Source organism: Acinonyx jubatus, chromosome A3 (assembly GCF_027475565.1).
Source record: "Acinonyx jubatus isolate Ajub_Pintada_27869175 chromosome A3, VMU_Ajub_asm_v1.0, whole genome shotgun sequence".
Classification (NCBI taxonomy): domain Eukaryota; kingdom Metazoa; phylum Chordata; class Mammalia; order Carnivora; family Felidae; genus Acinonyx; species Acinonyx jubatus.
The window spans coordinates 11345130-11368705 of NC_069388.1; the positions used below are offsets into that span (position 1 = coordinate 11345130).

General features: G+C 46.2%; 1 protein-coding gene across 2 annotated transcripts in view; it reads right to left on the reverse strand.

Moving 5' to 3' along the window:
* The window catches only part of PTPN1 (protein tyrosine phosphatase non-receptor type 1), a 68334-nt gene extending 45135 nt beyond the window's left edge, over positions 1 to 23199 (reverse strand). Inside the window, exon 1 of one of the 2 annotated variants that reach the window (XM_015078387.3) lies at positions 22959 to 23199. In XM_015078387.3, the coding sequence (XP_014933873.1) occupies positions 22959 to 23021 (63 nt within the window). In that variant the 5' untranslated portion in view covers positions 23022 to 23199. The remainder of the gene's footprint in view (positions 1 to 22958) is intronic. The other variant, XM_027046643.2, reaches the window with a different exon arrangement.
* Between the last annotated feature and the right edge of the window lie 377 nt (positions 23200 to 23576).

Genomic DNA, 23576 nt, shown 5'->3' on the forward strand with positions numbered 1-23576 from the left:
CTTTTCTCTCACGGCACTTCCTCCACAAGATTAATCATCGGTGTGACTGTTACATGCCGTCTACCCCCTGTGACCATGAAAAAGACCACAGGTCTACGCTCCTGATCACTCCTGTCCTCGTCAGTGCCTAGCATACTGCCTGGCAACTAGAGCTGCCCAATTAGGCTGTGATGAATTTCGCGCCAGCGTGACTTATACAAATTTGCAGAAGACCGTCGTAATGGTTTATAGGGAAATTAGAGGACCCTTCTGGGCAAGAATAACTGTTAGGTAGAGTACTCTCAAGCGCGGAGTCCTTCATATGGTTTATTTAATTCCACAAACATTTCTGAACAGCAACTAAGTTCTATAGTTAGCAAGAAGCAAAAGTGCATGCAATTAAGGTTGACCTTGGAAAAAATACCATAAATCGCCAGCATAGAAGCCGTAGATATTGTAAAGCTCAGATCTTAACCTCTTTTGTTTCTCTTTCAACTGTGGCCTCTCTTTCCCTACAGAGGATATCACGGTGTAGTCTGACGGACAATGTGGCATTTAAAGGAGTTTCTCCCTCTCTCTCTTCTTCCACGGGGGGTGTGGAGGGTAACGCTACGTACGGTTTAACTACGGAAGGTTAAATGTGTGTGCGATACAAGTCCACGAGGCGATGTGGGCCACACACGAGTACTTTAGGTACTGAGGACACAAAGATGTGAAGACTCGAGCCCAATGTTCTTAGAGGGCTCACATGCTAGCTAAGAAGAAAATAAATATACATGAGGAACAAGAACATTACTTCATATAAAATGTTGCTAAGTATAAAAAGGAATAGCGTGCTGCAAAAAAACCACTACTTGGCACACCAGAAGCTGATGAAGTTCTTTCTAGTGGCTTTCTTTCTATAACCAAATCCTGAATTTCCCCTAGGCAGAGGATTCCTCAGGTGGACCGGGACAAAGAGAACAAGAAACAAGCTGAAGGCCACTGTGAGAGGCCAGAGACCAGGAAGGCCTGGATGCCGTCAAGGGAAGAGATGAGGAAATGAGGGCAGTTCAGACATACGCGTAAGAATGAAGGCAGACGGGCGCCTGGGGGGCTTAGTCGGCTGAGCCTCCGACTTTGACTCAGGTCATGATCTCGCGGTTCGTGGGTTCGGGCCCCACGTCGGGCTCTGTGCTGACCGCTTGGAGCCTGGAGCCTGCTTCGGACTCTGTGTCTCCCTCTCTCTCCGCCCCCACCCGCACTCATGCTCTCTCTCTCAAAAATAAATAAACATTAAAAAAAAAAAAAGAATGAAGGTGGAGTACTCGGCAATCAGCTGGATGTAAGGGCAAGTCAGAGAGCTGGAGATCAGGTTTTGAGTTAGTGTGACTAAGGACAGATACTTGTAAGTGTAAGTATCTACTGATTTTATAATTACCCAATGGATTTCTCAATGCAGAAACAAGAATGCTTAGTGGTTAGAAAAATAACCAAGGTTACAAGACAAGATAAAGCAGTCATTCTATATCACAAAACATATCCTCAAAAGGCATGCAAAAGTCTACAGAAACCTATTTAACACAAAAAGAATTCGAAAATGTATAAAATCTTAGGGGTAACCCATGGCTGATATGTTTTAAAAGAATGCAGCATATTTGCACAGGTAGAAAAAGACTTAAGTGCTTGAGTGATTTTCTGGCAAAAATAATTACACATTTTCAGAACTGCCAGTAAATTAGAGAAAAATGTAAAGTTTCATTTGGATAAAACTTGCTAAAAGCAAGATGTGCTATTTAAGAGGACAGCCTCTAGGACCAGACAACCTCCTCCCCCTCTTCTCTGCCCATGATTTAAAAGAAAAATTTTTTTAATGTTTATTTATTTTTTGAGAGAGAGAGAGAGAGAGAGAGAGAGAGAGCGCGTGCACGAGTGGGGGAGGGGCAGAGAAAGACAGAGAGAGAGACAGACAGAATCTGAAGCAGGCTCCAGGTTCTGAGCTGTCAGCACTGAGCCACCCAGGCACCCCTCTGCCCATGATTATTAAGGGGGAAAAATAATGCCAGAAACTTCCACCACACGACACGAGAACGCACTTGTGACACAATCTGTAGTTCTGGGGAACAGCCCCGTTCCTCCTGCGGCTCCACCTGACCCATCGTCTTGATCACAATGATGCCAGACTGCACCTTTCAGAAATGGTACATCAGGCCTTCCTTCCTGGGTGTGTGCGGTGTCCCTGTCTGCTGAGAAGGGAAATGGCAGCCATCAAATCAGGGACAAAATCTGTGTGTGAATAAGCAGGGAATCTCCAGCTCTGGTCTCCACAAGCCCATTTAAAAGTGTGAGCTGTTGGGGCGCCTGGGTGGCTCCGTCGGTTGAGTGCCCAACTTTGGCTCAGGTCACGATCTCACAGTTCGTGAGTTCAAGCCCCGCGTCGGGCTCTGCGCTGACAGCTCGGAGCTTGGAGCCTGCTTCAGATTCTGTGTCTCCCTCTCTCTCTGCTCCTCCCCCACTCACACTCTGTGTCTGTCTCAGAAATAAATAAACATTAAAAAAAAAAAAAGAAAAGTGTGAGCTGTTAAAGGGGGACACTCAGGCTCACCCTCTCCTCCAGCTAACAGCCAACCCAATGGCATCCTGGCAGTGTTTGGTTGAGGACAAAAGCGAGGTACAGGTTGAGTGACTACGGGATGGGGGGCGGGGGAGGATATCTGCAGGAGAGGAGAGCTCTGGAGCAAATGCTTTTCCACAACACTGCCAGGGCCAGGCCCTGCCATGCCATTCAGTCCTTCCCTAGGCCCGGCCTGCACACCGCCTTACGCTGCCAGTCCCTGCCCCAAAACATCAACTGTCTTTACACCTTAGGAAACACAAATCAAGCCCTAAGAGACCCCAGACAAGGGGCGCCTGGGTGGCCCCGTCAGTTAAGCGTCTGACCTGGTCACGATCTTGCAGTTTGTGGGTTAAGCCCCGCATCGGGCTCTGTGCCATCAGCGTGGAGCCTGCTTGGGATTCTCTCCGTCTTCCCTGCTCTCTCCCAAAATAAATAAACTTAAGAGAGAGAGAGAGAGAGAGAGAGAGAGAGAGACAGACACACCACAGACAAGCCCCACCCAAGGTTTATCCCATCCTGGCAGCAGACAGCTTGGACTCTGAAATGACTGCAGCGGACAGTTTTAAAGGCCGCAAGTAGGAAGTGCACTGCACAGTGTCCTGTCCTGTCCTGGCAAGGTCTCCTGTGAAAACAAATCAGAAATCAGAAATACAACCGAGGGAGGCAATGTTAATTATAATCTTTATTATTTTTGAGAGAGAGAGAGAGAGAGAGAGAGCGCGCGCGCGCAAGCAGGGGAGGGGCAGAGAGAGAGGGAGACACAGAATCCGAAGCAGGCTCCAGGCTCCGAGCTGTCAGCACAGAGCCCGATGCGGGGCTCGAACTCACGGACCGCGAGATCATGACCTGAGCTGAAGTCGGCCGCTTAACCGACTGAGCCACCCAGGCGCCCAGCAATGTTAATTATAAAAGCTGTTATTTTGTGCAATGGAATACACAATAGAGGAGAACGAGACTGAAATACATGTAGTTTATGAAGTTTAGTCATCTGGGATTCTATAATTTCTCACAGCAGAAATAACATGTGATAACTCTGCCGCAACATTTAATTTAGAAAACCTCAAAAAGACTATAGATTTCTTTCAAAAGCAGGAGACGGACAGGGGATTCAGTTATAGACCAGAGGCAGAAACCCTGCTCAGAAGCAAAAAAAAATGGCAACCAAAGAAAAAAACAGGCCAATGCCTGGGGACCCCAGAGGAAAAAAAAGGGTAAGGAAGAGATTAGGCCTAAACTCCAGCCTAAGTGTGTTCCTCTCAGCTTTCATCTACCCCTGCAACCTTGAATCCAGTCTGCCTCCAAAGGCCACAGGAGTCCATACTTACATGGAGGTGAGGACAAAAATCACTCTGAGTGCCAGCGTCGCAAGGGAAAGGATGTATCAATACATACCCATCCCCACCCTCCACGCGTGCATGCGCGCGCGCGCACACACACACACACACACACACACACTACCCCCTAGATGGAATCCAGAATGGTTTTTTACTTGTGAAATCACTATGATGTGATTTTAATATTAAGTAGTATGTAATCATTATCATGTACACTAATTCAATGGGGAAATCATCTGTTATATTAATAGGAATATTTCAGATGTACTCCAGATTAAAAAGGTTCCATGGGTGAGCTTGGAGCTTAACCCCTATTTATAACACCGCCTCTACAGAAAAATATGTTCCCAGACAACCAACTTTCAAACTTCTGAAGCAGACACATTTGTGCATTAGGGACCGTCTGTACTTTCATGCTTGGTTACCATTTTGAGTCTATGCCAGCCAGAAACAGCCATCCGAACATGGTTCCTGCGTACTGACCCAAATAAGACTGAAGGGGATGCTTCGGAGAGGAACACATTTCGAGGCACTCTCTAACGCATATGACTGGCAATGGCTTTTCCCTGGGCCTGTCGACTTAAAAAGGACTCTACGGGGATATTAAACAACCAAAAAACAAAACTCACAAAATTCTACCACAGACGGACCCTGTTCTTCTTGACAGACATTGCAGTTAATTTTCCGGCTTTTGATGAACACCCCTCCCAACCTGCCGAAGCATGTGCTTGCTCCTATCATCTTCTTCAACTGGCACTGGTAGATTATAGATGCCCCCTAAATACAGAGGCAGCAAGCAACGACAGATGGATCAGATAGCAGAAGAGGCCGTTTATTGCTAGCTTGCAGGCAGTCAGACTCACGAGGTACACGGGAGAGAACCCACAGAGCTTGGTTACCATGTCTGTAGCCAACACCACAGGCCCTGTATCCTTATAGGGAAGCGGCCTCAAGATCCAACATGTCGGTAATTGCTAGTGGTGGCTGCGGCAGCCATGGGGGGAGAGGGTGGCGAGGAGGGGAAGCAAGGAAGGGGGAAAACGAGCCAAAGAGGACGACTGTGGGTGGGGACTCAGCAACACACAGCCTGCAACATGGGGACGGAGTAAGTATGCTCGAACCCAACACAGTGGAACACAAACGCTTACTGCTTCCCACACAATCTTCAACACGTTTTGTGAGACTCCTGCCCACAACCCCGTCTTTAAAGCTATTTCTACTCTGCTCTCAACCGTTCTACCTCTGGCCTTCAACCTTATTTATAGGCATTTTCATATGTAACAAAAATCTCAGTAAATAGGGGTGCTTGGCTGGCTCAGTCCGTAGAGCCACTCTTGTTCTTGGGGTCGTGAGGTCCAGCCCCACGTTGGCTGTTGAGATTACTTTAAAAAAAAAAAAATCTCAGTAAATAACACTGACGGTTCGGATCTGCTGCTCTAACTGAGATAAGCAGAATGAAGGCAGGCAAGTGCTATAATCTAACAGGAAATCTCCATTCTGTTTAGACTCAGTTACTCTGACAAAAGGCAACCCCGGGGCTCCAGGAAAGTAACACAGTGGACCAGGAAGAACAGGATTCCCTTCTGGTCAGGGTCAGAGATCTGCTCTGTGACCACTGAATCACACTGGGTCTCAGTTCACTAGACGAACAATCCTTGCCCCAACCGGTTTACCATAATGACCGTGTTTTAAAATAGGTGCTCTGCGGGACACCTGGGTGACTCAGGTCACGATCTTGTGGTTCACAAGTTTGAGTCCTGTGTGGGCCTCTGTGCTGACAGCTCCGAGCCTGGAGCCTGCTTCAGATTCTGTCTCTCCCTCTTGTTCTGCCCCTCCCCCGCTCGCTCGTGCGCTCTCTCTCAAAAATAAATACACGCTTAAAAAAAATTTAAAGTAGCTGCTCTGCAAAAAGTGCTCTGGAAATTACAAAACTAAGTGCTTTTATTCTAAATTTGACTACACTCACATACAAATTCCAGTTTAAAAGATAAACCTAAAAAAAAAATCAAATACAATAAGAAGCCAAACCAACCCTAAATACCCCTGCTTCACCAGACTAGGATGTGTCATTGTGCTCCAAGCTATGAAGCCAAGCTTGCCTAGGCAAGAACAAGACTTTCACATTTATTTTTATTCCCTTCCTCCTCTTCTCCATTCAAATAATACCACTCGTTTCGTAAGATCCAGAAGATGAGGGGAAAGTTGAGATCCATAAATAATAGAATAATCTTCAGGGCTGAACCAAGGATAATATGTTAAGAAAAAGTTTTAAAAACAAAAACAGAGATGTCATTTCAAATGCAAATGCTTCACCTGCCCAGAATTTTTTTTTTTTTTTTTTTTTTTGCTATGAACTTTCTGGCAAGATCAACATCTCAGGAAATTCCAAACAAATGAAACTCTAAAGGCAACTTACTTAGGAAAAAGGATCTAACTTTAGAGACCCAAGCACACAGCCCCCATTCTTGCCTCCTTCTTTACTTTTACAGAGTTGCACCAAACCAACCACAAAATCATATGCTAACAAGAGCTCTGCTTCCTGCAAGTTGACAACTCTCTGGCTTTTAATAAATGCCTCTGTTTCCTGTCAGCATTGGTCAGTCTCAGCTCCCAAACCTATGAAGTTTGAATGAGGGAGACTTTCATACCACAGCTGTCGCTCATACTTGGCCAGCATGCTGGAACACAGCAAGCTACGAAGCCACAGGGAAAGTGCCCCTCCGGAGTGGCAGGGTCTGGGCACAGCCCAGAGGCAGGGCCACCCGAGGAAGACAAGGACGGATTACAGAAGAGACTTCGTTCCATTAAGTGTACCGCATATACGTACGTACGTATTAGTACGTATGTATGTACACGGGATCAGGCCCAGTGAAATGAAGTCCAAGGACATACAAGGCACTGTGAGGGGGACACCAGGAATTACACACAGTTGTCACTCACAAGGGGCTTCTAATCTCACTGGGGAAGGGGGGGGTATGTCAGACGCAGAAAACTAACATAAAGCGTAGCAGAGAAAACAAAGTAACGCGTGGTTCGTGCGATACTATAAACTTGATGTCTCCCTACCAAGCAGTTTCGAATTCATGAACCTTCTAAACAGCATAGCTCATCTATTGGGTTGGGAACTACTTTTGAGTACTTTCTATACATCAGGTGCTAAAATGGGTATGAAAAGATACAAATGACTGAGACAAAAGCAGTCCTGCCCCTTTGAAGACTTGACAGATTGATTACCTGAAAATAGGCAAGCAATAAGCAAGCAGCTACAGAACCATGGATATAGTTACAGTGCAATCACCCAAGATGCTATGAAAGGGAAATACAGGGGCCATGCGAAGACCTATGAGAGGTTCCTAACTTGGATCCGGGGAAAGGGGAAGTCAGGGAAAGCATCCAAAAAGAGGATGCCCAAGATGTGACTGAAGGGAAGAAGTAGGATTAGCAAGGGAGAAGGTTCTAGGCAGAAGAAACAGTGTATGCAAAGGCTCTGTGAGGGACAGAGAGCGTTACCATTTCAGGAACTAAGGGGGTTCTGAAAGGCACACCAGAGTGCAAGAATGTGTCGTGCATGCCCCGAATCAAGGGCCATTACTACTTCCTGACTGAGTAACTGAGACTGCCCCCGGAAGAACAAGAGTCAGATGAAGGGGGGGGGGGGGGGGGGAGGGAGACACGGGACGACCCCCTGAGGAACTTCCCCAGCAGAGGATAAGAGGAGCAGCCCCAGAGGGAGAGCCAGGACTAGCTAGAGACAGAGAAGCTATTAAAAGGAGAGAAAAAGGAAATAAGACAGAGTTATGGAAACAGGGATTAGAGAACATTCCAGAAGCAAACAGGTCAGCCATGTTAAACAGTACTATGATAAGGATGCAAAGACTCCACTGGATTAGCAACAAAGAAGCTAAGAGTGACCTTCTCAAGAATTATTTTAGTGGCCTGGCAGGGTGGAGCCCTAACTTCCCAGAGTAGTAGTGCCTGGAAGGTGAACAATGGACACAGTGACCTATTTATTGCAAACATTTCCACTGGAGAAGGAAACTAAAGAGCAGTGGCTGGAGGGACAGTCCCAGCTGAAGAAAGCCTCAGAATGCTTAAAAGTAAGAAGAGCAATACAGAGGGAGGGCTGAACTGTGACACTAGACTGTTAGGGCAAGATGCCTTGACCAGGTGAGAAGGGAAGGTGTCAGAAGGTGTGCAGAGCACAGACACGAGGGTGGCCTCAGATAGGAACAAAGGCTCCTTCACCTCGTGAGACAAAGGAAGTAGAGAGGATGGCAGGTAAGTCTCAGATCTGATGGCCCGGAGCTGAGAGAGACAGGCCTGAGGCTGAAGACGGGATTTCTAGTGGCTCAACCTCTGAGACCAGGACAGTTTCCCCACACAGATTTTCTTCAGTTAGCACTTAGGAGCCCGGGCACAGGGAGAGAAAAGCTGGTCCAGGGCTACAGCTGGTCACGGATGTCAATGGAGAGCAGACGGGCCAAATTGGAGGGACAACTCCAATAATGACAACTGTATAAGAAGGGAAGACAGGGCTTGGGGCTGGGGAGGAGCACCTGGAAACCAGATGAAGGAGAAAACCCAGAGGCAGAGGGTGTGGAGCACAGGAGGCTGTGACTGCAGAATGGAGGGTTAGAGTGGAGGCTGTGACCCCCAGAGGAGGGTCTGGGTTGGATGATACGTCTAAGGGAGAGCAGATCCCGAGGCCCAGGACCCGCCTACAAGAGGAAGGCAGTGACAGGAGAGGGACATGCAATCCCCAGGGATGAGGTGGGGATGTTGGGGGGACTGCCCAAATGAACACTGACATGGCCCAGGGGAGACAGCAGCCTTGGAACGGAAGACATGTTGTGACCCAGGTAAATTAAGGGGAGGAGGGAGGGATGCAGAGGGACCCATTTAAAATACAACTAGCATAATAAAGGCAAGTAATTAAACAATTCCCCCAATATGGCCATTTATTGACTAGGAGGAAAAAAGCGTGAAGGACTCCTACGATTAAGACACACACATGGGGCGCCTGGGGGGCTCAGTCGGTTAAGCCTCCGACTTTGGCTCAGGTCACGATCTCACGGTTCGTGAGTTTGAGCCCCGCGTCGGGCTCTGTGCTGACAGCTCAGAGCCTGGATGGAGCCTGCTTTGGATTCTGTGTCTCCCTCTCTCTCTGCCCCTCCCCAACTTACGCTCTGTCTCTGTCTCTCAAAAATAAATAAATGTGAAAAAAAAAATCCCCCCCCCCAAAATACACACACACCACCCCCCCCGCCCCCAAAACCTCCCCTCCAAGCCAAGTGTTTTCATGTTCCTCGGCAAATCTGAACACAAAGCAAAATCAACAAACCAGGGGTCACATCCAGTGTCTAGACTTCTATATAAAGAATGCCTTTTTATAATTCTTTCTCATTCACATCTGTCTTAAAAATGGTTGCTTCCCTCCCCCTGCCTTTCAATATTTTGGTCATATAATGGCTAGATCTTAGTGATTCTGTTGAGAGGCTTGTGAACTATTCTTTTCATATTCCATACATCTACTTCTGCTCTGTACATTCTACATACATGTACGTGATTCCAAAATAAAACAAAAACGAACACACACACACACACACACACACACACACACACAATCATCCTGCTCACGGTTAAAGAAAAAATAGCCAAAATGTCTTTTTATTCTACTTTGCCATCTATTGATAAAGGAAACACTCTTCTTCTTTAAGAAATCAATAATTATTTTTTATCAAATCCAGGACTACTTCTGCACGTAACCTTCACAGCTAGAATTACAAGAAGGAAAAGAGGGAAAAGGTTTCACAACCATAATAGTTTGCAGATACTAATTCTGACCGCTTCTATAGAGCAAGAAGGGTGTAGTAAGTATGTGAATGACAAACAGGCAGCAACCAGTAAATCCCCAGAATTTCTCAACATGATCGTTTTCATGTTTAAATTTAAGCAATCGTAGTCTCACAATTTGTAATCACGTCCAAAATGTTTAAATGCCTAAAAATTAAAGCCTACCACTTAGCCATTTAAAAGGAGGATAATTATCAGCAAATTTATGTTATTTTATAAGGTACTTGACTTGAAAGAATCACCCAAAGCCATCTGTGTACCAAAAACTGCTAATAAATAGACCACATAATGGGATGAGCCAGCCAACATCATTAAAAATATCCTTTAAAATTCACAGTGAATAACTGAGACCTTTATTCTCATAGTATCAGCTGCAAATCAGGGGTCTAACCACGTATTTTCCGTTTATTCTTAGTGAGTCAGGCCCAGACTTAATTCTTCTGAGGAAGCTTTATTATGCCTGTTAAAATCTATAATAATTCTGCTCTCTATACAGACTGACGAGGCTCTGCATACACTCTTTACACCAAAGTCACCCATCACTGCAGTGAACACTGCGTTGACCTGCCCACTAAGCGCAGCACACTGAGGCCAGTGCTCTCGGGCCGTAAGCTGATGGCAGGCAAACCCCACCCCCACCCCCACCCCCACCCCAAGGAAGAGGACTTCACTACACGGTGGCATGTGGTCAACGGCATGATGTAACCTCCACTATTCCACCCTATTAGAAGGGTTCAGAGGCGATCAGCACAGTCAAGGTAAGAAGTAATGGCACAGGAAACAGAACAGAAGGGAGAGAGGAAATATATGGGGGGGGGGGGTGGCACACAAATGCACATGAATTGTGTGTTGGAGATGGAAGGAGGAGGGTTAAAGCCGAAGAGGAAGAAAGTTAAACATGTTCCCATGCTTTCAAATGTAGGTAATGTAATACTGAACGGGAAGGAAGGGCAAGAAGCAGTATGCCCAGATTAGGGGTCGGGAGAACATACGGGGCTAACTCCTGCCTGCTCTTGGGATCTCCACTTAGACATTACTTTTATCTTTTATCCTTGCCTGACAGCTCCTCCATCTGTGTTTTCCTGCTCTCGGTCTGGATTGGCTACCTCTTCCTGAGCGTGGCCTGGGCCTGGGTCAGCGAGAGCTCTCATCGCTCTGAACTGGGATTGTCCCCATTCAGCCCCTTTGCTGGCTGGACTATTAAGCTTAAGGGCAAGAACCAACTGTATCTTGGTCAGTGCTTATCCTCACTGTCTAGTGCAGGCCCTGGCACCTAGTAGCTGTTCATGTATTTGTTTAATGACTGAATGAATGGACTCTGCCTGCAAGGAGCTTACAATCTAAGAACAGAAGAGGAAATGAGGGTGCATGAAAAGCTTTATGGAGAAATTGGCCTTCAGGTTACTGATTTTCATTTCACTAATACAGAGAAGTATAAAATGGCTAATGCCATCACGTCACATGATTTAGGAGTGCTAAAACACTGACCTGGTCTTGGGATCTCCTTTTGGGATTCAGCTTTGGGGGGGAAAGGTACAAAACTCAGAACAAAGGCCTTGACTGCTTCCGAATGGTAAAGAATCCGAATGGTAAACAATCCATTGCTTGCTCTCATTTGGCCTCTACAACATACCTCTACGGAGTAAAAAAGATGCTCAAGATGGGTCACAGAAAAAGCATGACGTACAATACAACCTGTCCTGCTGCTGCTGAACAGGGCTAGAGCCCTTAGCAACACACGTTCTTTGTAACCGGTATATTTCTTTTATTTTTATGATGGCTACCATTTATTTCATCCCTTGGTAGAGAAACTATCTAATCATGAGTTCAGACACATGATAAATGGTATCATCCCTGTCCAAGTCACAAAACGAGTCATTAAAAACACTTCTTCGATTTCTCAATGCAAGCATATTTGGGCAACTCATTCTTTTTATCAAGTCCCATAGGAACCACCCAATTTCCAAGTTGCTCATCAAAAATAGTTCATGGAAAGAGCTGGACATGGGACGAAAATACACTTACATTCAGTCACCCAAGGTGGAAAAAACGGTGGCAGCTTCCAACTTCCTCAAAATAGCAGAAGGGGGCTAAAGATGAAAAGGGAAAGAGGAAGGGCAGGATGAAGCACCTGGTTTAAGATTTTATCCTTAAAAGATTTTAATGTCAAGGGCACTCTCCTGGGCATTTTCACAGTAGTCATCAAACTTTATCTCTGGCTAGCCTTCCTGTGCTTTGATCTGCACCTAATGATAATGTACCAGCTACTTGGCAAGGCTAAACTTTTTAAATCATCTTAATTCTAATACTAATATCAAACGCCAAGGGGAAAAAAAACCAAACCAACTTGGACTAGAGGTCGCAAACCCAAGCACCTCCAAGGACTGGGTGGTTCATATAAGGGAGGACAGCGTGACCTGCCGTGGAGCTGCGGTCATCTGAAGGACACACACGTCTGGCCAGCGGGAGTGGTACCCCTCAGCCCAGCAGGCCACGGCCGAGGTAGGCTCAGACAGTGTAGTCTTCAGATTTTTCAGGAGAAGACCAGAAATTCAGATTTGTATGTGACTTCTCCTGATTTAGAAATAATGACAAAAATTTTAACTTTTTTAAGGAAAAAACCACTGTGTGGACCAAGCAAAACAGGGCTGTGGGTGGCTAGTCTGTGACAGGTAGGCAAGAGGACAGAAAACGGAGTAACGGTCTAAATCTACAGACTAGCTCTTCTATGTCCTAACAGATCAGGAAGCTTCGCACAATTCCTCGTCTCTCGTGGCAGCTGTGCGCCAGCGTGAGCGTGGCCACAAAGCTGCTGCCAAGCTGGATACGGGACACGGGAGATCCGGCAGAGAAGAACATCAAGGCTCCGACACCTAATTGTCCTCCGCAAACGTTTCCTGCTATTAAAGACCAATTGGTGGCCTGCCACGTACGGGACTGCACGTAAAGCACTTTGCACGCTGCCTGGGGCACATAACGGAACCCGGTAAATGTTGCCTATTTACTGGGTTTTATTGTGAATGAGGAGAGAACATGGATCAGACTGTGCGATTCCCCCTTGGATGGGCGATGTTAAGTCCAATGACAAAACCCAATAATGCTTTTTAGACACAAAGAGAATTTCTAAGGAAGCAGTTTCTAAAGAAACGACATTCATCAACGTGGTAAGCAGCAATTTTATAAAATAATCTGATTTACGCTCTCACAGGGCGTTTCCATTACTTTTAAAGACGTAATAGTGGATTTTTAAAGTTTTAATTTGAGCAAATATGAAAATTTAAAGATCCATCTCACCATTAGGTAAAGGGGAACACATAACATATAAAGCTGCCAAATCCGGCAAGAGTAGGACACGAAGCCCCAAGTTTTCCGGAAAAGTTGCCCCATTCTCCTGGCTCCTCATGTGACTGTGCAGTTGGAGAATGCCAGCTCCCGGTCATGCTGTAAGGCCATCCGGTCTAATCACCACATTTTACAGATTCTGCATGTACCTCTGTCAAGGCCCCACAACAGTCAAAGGCCTACCGAGAACCCAGACCCAGGCGTCTTTTTCCATTACCTCACAAATCCCGGGGGAGATGTATGTTCAGGGCGGTTGGTTAAGGGTGGGCAGCAGGGCAGCTTGGGACTAGAGCTGGGAAACACAACTGTTCTGTGTGAAACCGACCAGCACGGGAGGCAGATCTAAGGCCCAGCCCTTAGGAGCAAAACATCCTATCGACCGCGGGGGCAGGGTGGGGAAGGCTTCCGACAAGCAGCCACTCGGAGCCGTGCTTGCCTAGCACATCTCACAGTCCGTCGTGGTCTTTTGAAAATCCTCTAACATTAGCTGTGCCCTTCTGGCCACCGGCTTGAAGCAAGAGCCCTAAGCCTCTACGAAAGAATCTAATTCACTCACCGGAGAAGCAGAGATGTATGTCTCTAAGCAAAGGAATCAATGATTTTAAATAATGTTACTAGGCTTCAAACTGTCCAACTTCCAAAGTCCTGAGAAAATGTTTTGTGAAATGCAGGCCAGTGGAGAATACAGACTGTGTCCTACATTCAAAATTTGTCTTTCTAGAAAGCATGTTTTAATGTCAAAGGATATAAAGCAAGCTGTGAACAGAGACTAAAATTAGCTCAAACCACAAATAACCTAACATACTTATCACTTCCTTACGATCAACCTACAAAAATCAAACACTAGAAGCATTTACAAAACTAGGGGTGTGATGCTAATTTACCCCTTTAACTCCAGCTGTATCCTTTCCTCCTTCTAAAACAGCCCTGACTTGTAAACATGACTAAAAAATGACATTTTATTAATTTGAAGGCAAGTACGAGGGAAACCATTAGAGCTAAGTTTTGCCCTGTAAATAAAACAGCCAAGTACCGAGCTGTTCTTAAGTGGTTAGAATGGTAACCACCTCCTCAAACTGAAGATAGGAAATTTCAGATGACGGACCACACCCATCTCCAGCTGCCTTTCGCACCGAGAACTAGGGACACACCAGCTCCTGCTTCAAACCAAAGCTTGCCTCCATCTCCTAAAACCACTTATTTCCTACTTTCAAAAACAACAGCTTCCAACAAACAAAGTCGGTTGGGAAACACAAAAGTTTCTTGTCATCAAGTAGTGGAACAAGTTGCAAAAGGAAGCGTAGTTGACAAATACACATTCGCAAAAAAAAAAAAAAAAAAAAAAGGGACTCGGTTACACTTCAGCTTCTTTTACTGTCATCCTCTCTGCACGATGACTATGCTCTGGTAAGTTTTCTGGGGAAAATACAAGCTCACAAAGGATGGAAACAAGTGGTCAAACAAAGGTGAGTGCAGGACCTGCCAACCGCCTCTGTCTGAGGCGCACTGAATACACTGTCACCCAAAGTCCCAGGAGCATTCTCATTAGCAGGCAGGATGACAGGGGAGAGACCCGGGCAGACCTGCAGCAGGGACAGATGAAATAAAATACCACTGGTGATGCTGATATTCCCAGGGTGTATTGAGAAAAACGGTCAGTAGGATGTGAAGGAACATTTACTACACTTAGAAACAGTACCATGATGGGTACACAAAGGACTCATTAAAGCCCGGCATCACAGGGACGTGGGTTCTCAAGGAAGGCGTAACAGACATGACCAGCTTATCCCTCGGTGTGGCTGCATCACCTGGTGTACTCGGAAGGGATTGCTCCGGAAATGTGGCTTCGGGCTTGAAAACCTGACCTCGCACCCCCGTGCTTCACCCCTTCACCCCACCTCCGAGGACGATCAGGACGACCCTGACAACAGGGACGTGGTATCCGCGTCGTGGAGAAGAATAATGGCAAGGCTCCTAACTTTAAGACACCGTTAAAATGCAGTTCAAATCAGAGGAAAACCAACGGGAATCAACAACCAAGAAGCACCAAACAAAATCTCCTCCCCTCAAGAAGACCACAAAGTGTCTTCTTAGAGGCACCTTCTCTCCAAGCCACACAAATATCTACGATATTTATGGATATTTATGACCGAGTGAAGGCATTTCTTTCCTTCACCCGTGCGGAAGCAACCGAAGCCCTCTTTGAACACTGAAGCAGTACAAAATCGAGAAGATAAATATAACCGTGACAAATGTTTAACCATCAAGGGAATTTAAAGCTGATTTACCACATTATGTTAAATGCAGCTTGCCTATTTGCTCTCTTGAGTGAAGTTATATTCAGAAATGATTTCACCCACGGACATTTTTAAGTAACCTCCTGTACTTAAGAGAACTCCAACTTTTTGGAATAATGACTTGATGTTTGCTTTCCTGTAAGCCATCTAAGACAGTGTATCATTTTCTGAGTAATCAGTCCTCATCAGAATAAAAACTAGCTAAGCTGTTTAGTGAAACTTACTGTGGCAATTTTAAAATGAGATTCCTCAAAAGGAAGAGATACACCAGTAAGAGATCCATTAGGTAAGAAAAGTCGGGGGTGGGGGGCCATTTCATGAGAATAACAGCGATCAGGAAGATTTTTTCCTTCTCCAATCACTAACTAATACGTTTTAAAAACACAATTTTGGAAACCTAGTTTTGCTATGCTCATCTTATCTTTGCAAGTGGTGTCGCTTGCCCACAAAAGCCACAAACACAGTCGAGGCTTTTCCTTCTTCATCTGTAAAAGAAAACATGTCTCACCCAGTCTTTGGGAAGAAGCTTCTGCAAGTAAGAGAAGGAGCCCAGGACACAAGCCAACGTGGGCCCGGAGGTTTACTTCAGCAAGTGGTTAACCCTCAATTAGGATCCTGAATTTCCTGGCACAGTACCAGACGAAGAGTAGTAAGGAACACATGTACGTTTCCGGAGAAAATACAGACCTTAAGTGTCACTTTGCTAACAAGCCATGCGTACTTTGTCAGTCCACATGGCAGCTTGTGGAAGCACCAATTCTATCTAATTACCAATTAGGAATCTGTGAAACCTACTGCCTTGCTAGAATCATAGCCTTCAAGAACTGCAAACTGAATCATGTCACAGTTTTTTTTTAATACCAGAAATCCTTTATTAAGAGTTACTATTTTGTCTGCAGTGTGACTCGTCCGCATCAATCAATGGATTTGGGGAACCGGACTTTTCCTTGGCTATTTATTTCGAAGAAAAAAAAAAATCTACCACGTGAAACTGGAAAGGTCCAGTTTTCAGACATTCACAATTTACAAACTGTCAGTAAGACACTTGTGATTATGTCAAGCTGCCTAGTTAAAAGGGCAGCAGCTAGGAAACTATGAAGCCCACTTCTACAAAGAATTATTTCTAAAACGCTGGAGACTTAGGTACTTTCTTCTCAAACATGGCAGCTGTGTAAACTATCATACTATTCAAATGAAGTTTAGACCACATGTAGGTTTCTTTCTAAAATTACATCATAAAGGGCAGCTACTCTTCGCGTACCTAGCTGGGGTTGAATCTTTCGTAAATTCTCAAGAATCAGTTCCTCTATCTCTTACAGGAAAAACCACCCAATTGCTACTTAGAGAAAAAGTGTAAGCATATCTCTTGTGTCAGTGCTACTCATTTTCCCACATCACTAGTCAGACGAACCTTTCTTATTAAAAATGCTTAATACCTCTTGGGAAAAAAACAAAGACTGAATTCTTCTGAATCTCCAGCTATGCTAACAAAACTCCTATAAATTTTTGAGCCTAACTGTGCTCACCAACACCCACACACCTTACAAAACTGAGTAACCACTGCAGCGTTTACAAGGATTACTTCAGGAACATTAAATTCTCTTTGTGAGTACACTGAAGACTTTTATTACTTGACAAAACTCAGATCAGTTAGGCCAGGATCATTTTTGACAAAGGAACGGACTAAAGAAGAAAGGAAGGAGCCCATTTAGCATCTTAGTGACAGAGCTGGGACCAAACAGAAAGCAAAGATTAAGCTACTCTCCCGGGCAGAAGGGTGGTCTGATCAAAGACCAAGAATGTTTGCCTTTACCATTTACACTTTGAAAAACAAAAAATCAAAGACTTCATAAGGGATGTTACTTTATGGAGAGCCGTATTTGGTATGCCATAATCAAAAATACTTTACAAACCAACTACACGCACAGCCCTTCTAGAAGGCACATGAGAACAAGTCAAGAGGGAGGAGGACAGAGTAATTCAATAAATCTTAGATATTAGCACCTCCAATTTTCCCACTAAGTTTGCCTGAGGGCAAGCGCAAATTCGTTATTAAATGTAAAGTTCCTGCGAAAGAAGCTGGCCGTGTCCGCTCCTCCTAGGTAAGAATTGAAGCCTTTCTTCCAAGCCACCACCACAGGCAGTACTAAATTGCCTCAGGAGGCCGTACCTTAAAACTGGTGATTTTCTCCAAGAGTGACCTCTGCTCCTAGTACTAGTGTGGATAATCTAATTGTTTCTATCATTCCTTCCCCACCTAGAATGGGAGTTGGGAAACATGTGTTGTTCAGCTTTATATTTTGCCAGGGCCTGGCAAAGTGCTGCCAACCAATTTAATCCCAACATTTCTTAGGCACTTGGTGCCAGCTACAGACGATGCCAAGATGAGTGAGAGAGGGGAAAAGCTGACCTCAACAGCGTGGACTCCAGAGGACACAGGCCCGGATAGAAAGCAACAGTGGCTTTAGAGGAGGCACGTATGGAGCTGTCTGGAAACACACACACACAGGTGAGAGAGCAAAATCCAAAGCAAGGAGGCACACGTTTGAGCCGGGCAGCACAAGCCAGACTGTGGGAAAGGCAGCCTGGACAAAGTGGGAAGTCAAGACGCACGAGCGGAAGAGGCGTCTGAAGGACGCTGCACTCCTGGTATGGCTACAATAGAAGGTCCAGGGAGAGGATGGCCGGAACCCGGCTGCCATGCTACGCAGTCTAGACCTTACAGGGGTCAAGAAAGCCCAAGAAGCAGTTATGCAGAGTGACAGGCTAGGGTCTGTTTTAGACACAATTACTCTAGTGATAACTGTGAAGAACATACACGGTCGGGACAGGGGCGGGGAGGAGACGCAAGGAGACCATGAGGGGACCGTACCAATTCATGACTGGTTTCCCTCATTTCTGCAGTGTGAAACTAGAAACGACAGGAATCATCATAGGCAAAATTTGAGAACTCAGACCACTGGGATAGTAGGAAGGACGCCACGGTGACCAATCCACGCGATGCGGTAGAGGGTATCGAGAACTATCCCCAGCATTCATGGATACTCAAAACACGCACATCAAATGACTGGTACCAAACTACATTGTCTTGGAAACAACAACCCAGCTAGACTTCCCATTTTCCGGAAGAAGGACCCAGGGAGGCTTCCCATCTTCCAGAACGTGGGCAGCCGGAGGAAGCACACCCAGCCTACTTGTCGGTATTGTTGGTTACAAATTAACAATTTGACAAAGTAACAAAAATGAACAAATAAACATGAACACGGGGAGGACTCCCAGCTCGTGCAAAGATATGCATGGGCTCAGGCAGGCTGACAAAAAAGTACCTGCAATTCAAACCACAGCATAGGACACAAATCGCCAAAAGGATTTAAATTGCAATTTAAAGGTCAGAAAATAGGCCATTCAAAAAGTGGGGGGAAGGGGGGCGTGAGAGGGGGGAGAAAAGGCACAATTATTTCAACACTGGATAGTCTGAAAATTTCTTCGAAGACATTTTTAAATGTACCTTTATCATGAAATGCAGTATACACTCAATTACATTATTCAATCCTAGGCATTTTTACAGGTTTGGGGAAGCTGCTCATGTCGAAATGCAAATGCAGTGCCCTCCCTCTCCCCACCCATGAGAGATGCGGCAAATGAAATGGCTGTATTACCGCGATGGCCCAGCTGCCTTTTCAGAGCCTCCTGATACAGTTTACATACTCCCCAAAGTACCAAAGTATACCTATAAACATGCCAGGGATGCCAAAGAAATAATGATCACAAAGCGTCCTCTCCTCCACTATTTCTACTTGTGCTCCCCCTTAATTTGAGTCCAGACAATGACAAAGGTTTTCACACCATTTCCAAAGTGGTGATCAGACACCTAAATTTAGTTCACTCAAACCAGGGCTACACGAGAACATTTAGATCTGATGGGTCACTCAAGATGACTAGAACTTCCCAATCTCTCCGTGTCACTTCCGTTTGTCTTTTTTTTTTTTAAGTGAGTCATGGCGTATAGATCTTTCTCCTCTACACAAAATACAGTTTTTCTCTGAAGGGAATGGTATTTACATAAAAATTATTGGCAAATTTTAATATTCATCATTTTGGAATTTAACAATATAAGCTGCATACAGCAGTAGGAATTTTAGTGAACTACTGTTACAACATGGTTTTAACCTAGTCAGGCATTAGATCGCATTTCATAATGAAAGCAGCTATAAAAACAAATGTCAACTGAAGAGTGGCCCATTTTACAAAGACTGCCTCTAACATGGAATAAATCTTGACTTCAAGTCACGAGCTACTGTTGCAATCTTCTTTATCTGAAACAATCAAATCATTCACGCCGGAAAATGGTGAACAGAAATGGTGTCAGAGAATCAAAGAACGGGAGAAAAGACACACGGCAAAACACCTGGCCCAAACCTTAAACTACACACGGAGGACCGCTTATTAGCTGTTTCATTCATTGCAGCCCTCTCCCCTCTCACTCGAGCTCCCAATACCAATCCCTTTTCCCCGTCTGCAGTCTCTCTGCTCTTCCGGCCAGCCAGCCCACCTCAAACTCCGAGCTCCCTAAGTATTACGTCCGCTGTTCAAAACAGACAATCGCTTAAATGACAGACAACACGTTTTAAAGCCATCTACATAAGCGATCAAAGCTGATTTTCTATAGATACTAAATGCTTATTGGTACCTGTGCTGTCAGGATTGACAATTAAACACTCATTTCTGCTCAGTTTATCAGGTTGAGCAGCACAGAATCCTTGCCCGAGCATTTGTTCTCTGAGCAGCCACATTCCTCCACATTCAAAAGTCTACTTCGCCCTTTGTTCTTTTCCCACTTGCTTCCAAGTTTTTGCATCTTTTTAGTTAGGAAAGTATAGTGAGAAATAACCGCACTGCCTCACTTACAAAGTTTTAAGCCAAAATTGCATATTATTTTTCTCATCACAATAGACCAGCAAGCAAGCTCAAAGTGACTTTGTGTAAGGCCACCCTCATTGTGCCATGCTGTAAAATATTAATTTTTTTACTTCTATTTTCTACCAACAGTAAATACATTTTTCTGAATGCTTGAAAATAATGGCTTTTGGTAAACTGACACATACTTTGGGAACTTTGCCACTTGAGACTCAAGGTCATTTGTATTCTATGTTTTTAAAAATGCTACAGTTGCCCGATAAAGAGCCGCCTCCAAACTCGAAAAGGAGCGAAGATTCTGATTTCAATTTTAGAAAAGAAAAATATCTGTCTGGTATACGTGAGAAATCCTATAGCAGACAATTCTCTAAAATAAAAAGAAACCACCTCTGGGGCGCCTGGGTGGCTCACTCGGTTGAGCGTCCTGAGACTTCGGCTCAGGTCATGATCTCACAGCTCGTGAGTTCGAGCCCCGTGTCGGGTTCTGGGCTGACAGCCCCGAGCCTGGAGCCTGCTTCGGATTCTGTGTCTCCCTCTCTCTGCCCCTCCCCCCACTCATGCTCTGTCTCTGTCTCAAAATAAATAAAAACATTAAAAAAAATTTTTTTTTTTTTTAAAGAAACCACCTCCAGGAATGTGCAATCCACGAAGATGCTGGGAGAATCTCCACACGCTGCCATCTGACTAACTCCTGGTGTTCAGAAGTGGTAGACTAACATACAAACAGGGAGGGAACTTAACGGAAGACCAACAGGCTTCAAGCCGGTGGCACGCATAACACAGTACTGACAATGCTTGGGTGATGGGTTTCCCACTCTGCCCTAAAACAGTAAGAAATGAAAATCAACCAAGAACTTTTTGTAACATGAATCTGTCGTTGCCAACCCAGTTCCACTACAAAAGATTTTCCCCAGCGCTTCCCGGAGGCCACCTCCACTTGTGATGGGCTGTGTTACAATCAACACTTCAAACTAACAATTTTTTCTTTTAAAGCCACTTGGGATTCTACTGCATTAAATCTGATGCAGAAAACCTGTCTACACATTCTCAAAGTCACTAGTGGAATTCATTCAATTAACTCAGAGACCAGACAGAATACAAATTTTCTATATTGATTCCTCATACTTATATAGATTACAGTGGTTATAAATATTGGTCTATCAGAAGTTAGTATCCATTACAGTCCTAGTAAGAAGAATCCTGTCAAATAAGCTTGATGCAAATCCACACGAAGCCAAGCCTGCCAAAAAAAGGCTTTTGTTAGTCAAGCATACCAAAGCACTGCTTAAAGCTTTTTTCCTTTTTAAGTGGAGCTCAAAATAGATTTTAATACTACCAGCTGATGGATCTTACAATTTGCCCTTTGAGCCTATAAGCTGAAAGCAGAATAAACTGCATTCTCCCTTTACACGAGTAACAAAATCTCGCTATTCTGTCCATCGCTCACTTAAAATGCCAAGTGTGGTTTTGGTTAATCCTCGCAACCCCCGCAATGACATTTAATCGGGAGCATGCACGTATTTTCCTTACAGGATTTAGCTGCTTGCGGAAGCAGGCCCTTTCGTGTTGTCAATGGGATGCTGCACAGGCAGGTGAGATCCTACCTTCCTAACTTTCTTTTATGAACCACCCAACCCACAAGGAAATGAGGACTGGGAAGACTCAGCCGTGCCAAAGAGGAGAAGACGTCCGTTGGGGAAAGAAGCGGTTTTAGAGAGGGCAACAACGCTGCCCTTCCCTGCCTGGAAAGGTTATTTTATTCTGGCCCAAGAGGAGTGGGTATTGCAGGCCTTCTGGCTGAAAAGCGCTGTAGCCAGATAATCTCAGGGTTTGCCGCTGCTTCTCACTCGGCTCAAAGCTGGTCTGCTCCTCGGACAGATCCCCCCTGATCCCTTCCGAGGTAGCCCACCCACCTGCCGTGCAGCGGCTCTACCCCGGTATGCGGTGGTGTTTCCTTCACAGCACTGGCCGCAATCCGAAATTATTTGCTCGTGTGCCTGACGGCCCTATTCGACTCTAAGCTCCGCGAGAAATAGGGTCTCGTCTGTCTTGTTCTGCAAATATTACTTCCAGGGCCATGCCCGACATGGAACAGGCACGTCAATTCATGTCCACTAAATGAATGAACGGGAAGGGGGAAGGGGACTGTCATCCGTGGGACCTGACACACACCGAGACCAGGGGAAAGGAAATGCGAAGGAGGGCGGGGGAGTAACCCTTTCCCCCCGGGAGACAAAGGAAGAGAGCCTGGGGTGGTCCAGTCTGGAAAAGGAAGTCGTGGGGGTGTTCTACCAACCCCAGGGGACAAAGAGTGGCTAAGCAGGGGGGCGGGGTCAGGGTGCGAGGGATTCGCGCTGGGAACACAGACCCGCGGCCTCCAGGCTTGAGAGGTCAGCCGGGCAGGAGGATATGAGGTGGGTAGGGGGGATCAAAGGGGTTTGTGAGGCCCGGGAGAGACGCAGGCCCACCCGAGGGACAAAGAGAGAGGAGGCAGGCCTCCGTCGCCGTCGGACCGAATCCTCAAGCGGCAGGGCCGAGGCGGAGGGCGAGACCCAGAGGGAGGACGGGGCCCGGGGGTCTGAGGGAAAGGTTCACGCGGCCTAAGCGAGGGGCCTGCCGCGCCCCGGGGCGCTACCCCACCTGGTAAATGGCCGCCCAGCTCCCGGCCTTGTCGATCTGTTCGAACTCCTTTTCCATCTCCATGACGGGCCAGGGCGGCTGCTGCGCCTCCTCTTGGGCCCACTGCACGGTCTGCCGCTCTAGGCCACGCCGCGCTCTCAGCTCCGAGCCCCGCGGCAAGCCTCGACTCCCGCCGCTACTGCCGTCCTGGTCGCCGCTGCTTCTTCATGTCAACCCGGCAGCCGGAAGTACGCACCGCTCTGCCGCAGGCTCCGCCCCTCGCGTGAGAGAGCCAATCAGCACTCGAAAATCTCGGCAGGCACTTCCGCGGGGCGGAGTCGGAGGGAGGGGCTGGGGAAGTGGCCTCAGCCCCGCGAGATATCCAGCAGCGTGCGCTCCCTCCTTCCCCCCGCCTCCAGACCTGGGGCTCGGGGCTTGGGCGTGGCGTGCGCCCGTTGCCTAGGCGACCCCGGGAGTCCCGCCCACGGAGCGTGCGTTTGCGAGGCCCCAGTGGAACTTGGGTTCAAGTCTCGACGCGGCCGGTTGAGTCAGAATGACCTTGGAGTAGTCATGCATCTTTCCTGCAGCGCCAAGGCCCTGGCCTTGGTGCTGCAAGCTGGAGTATGGGCCGAGGGCTGC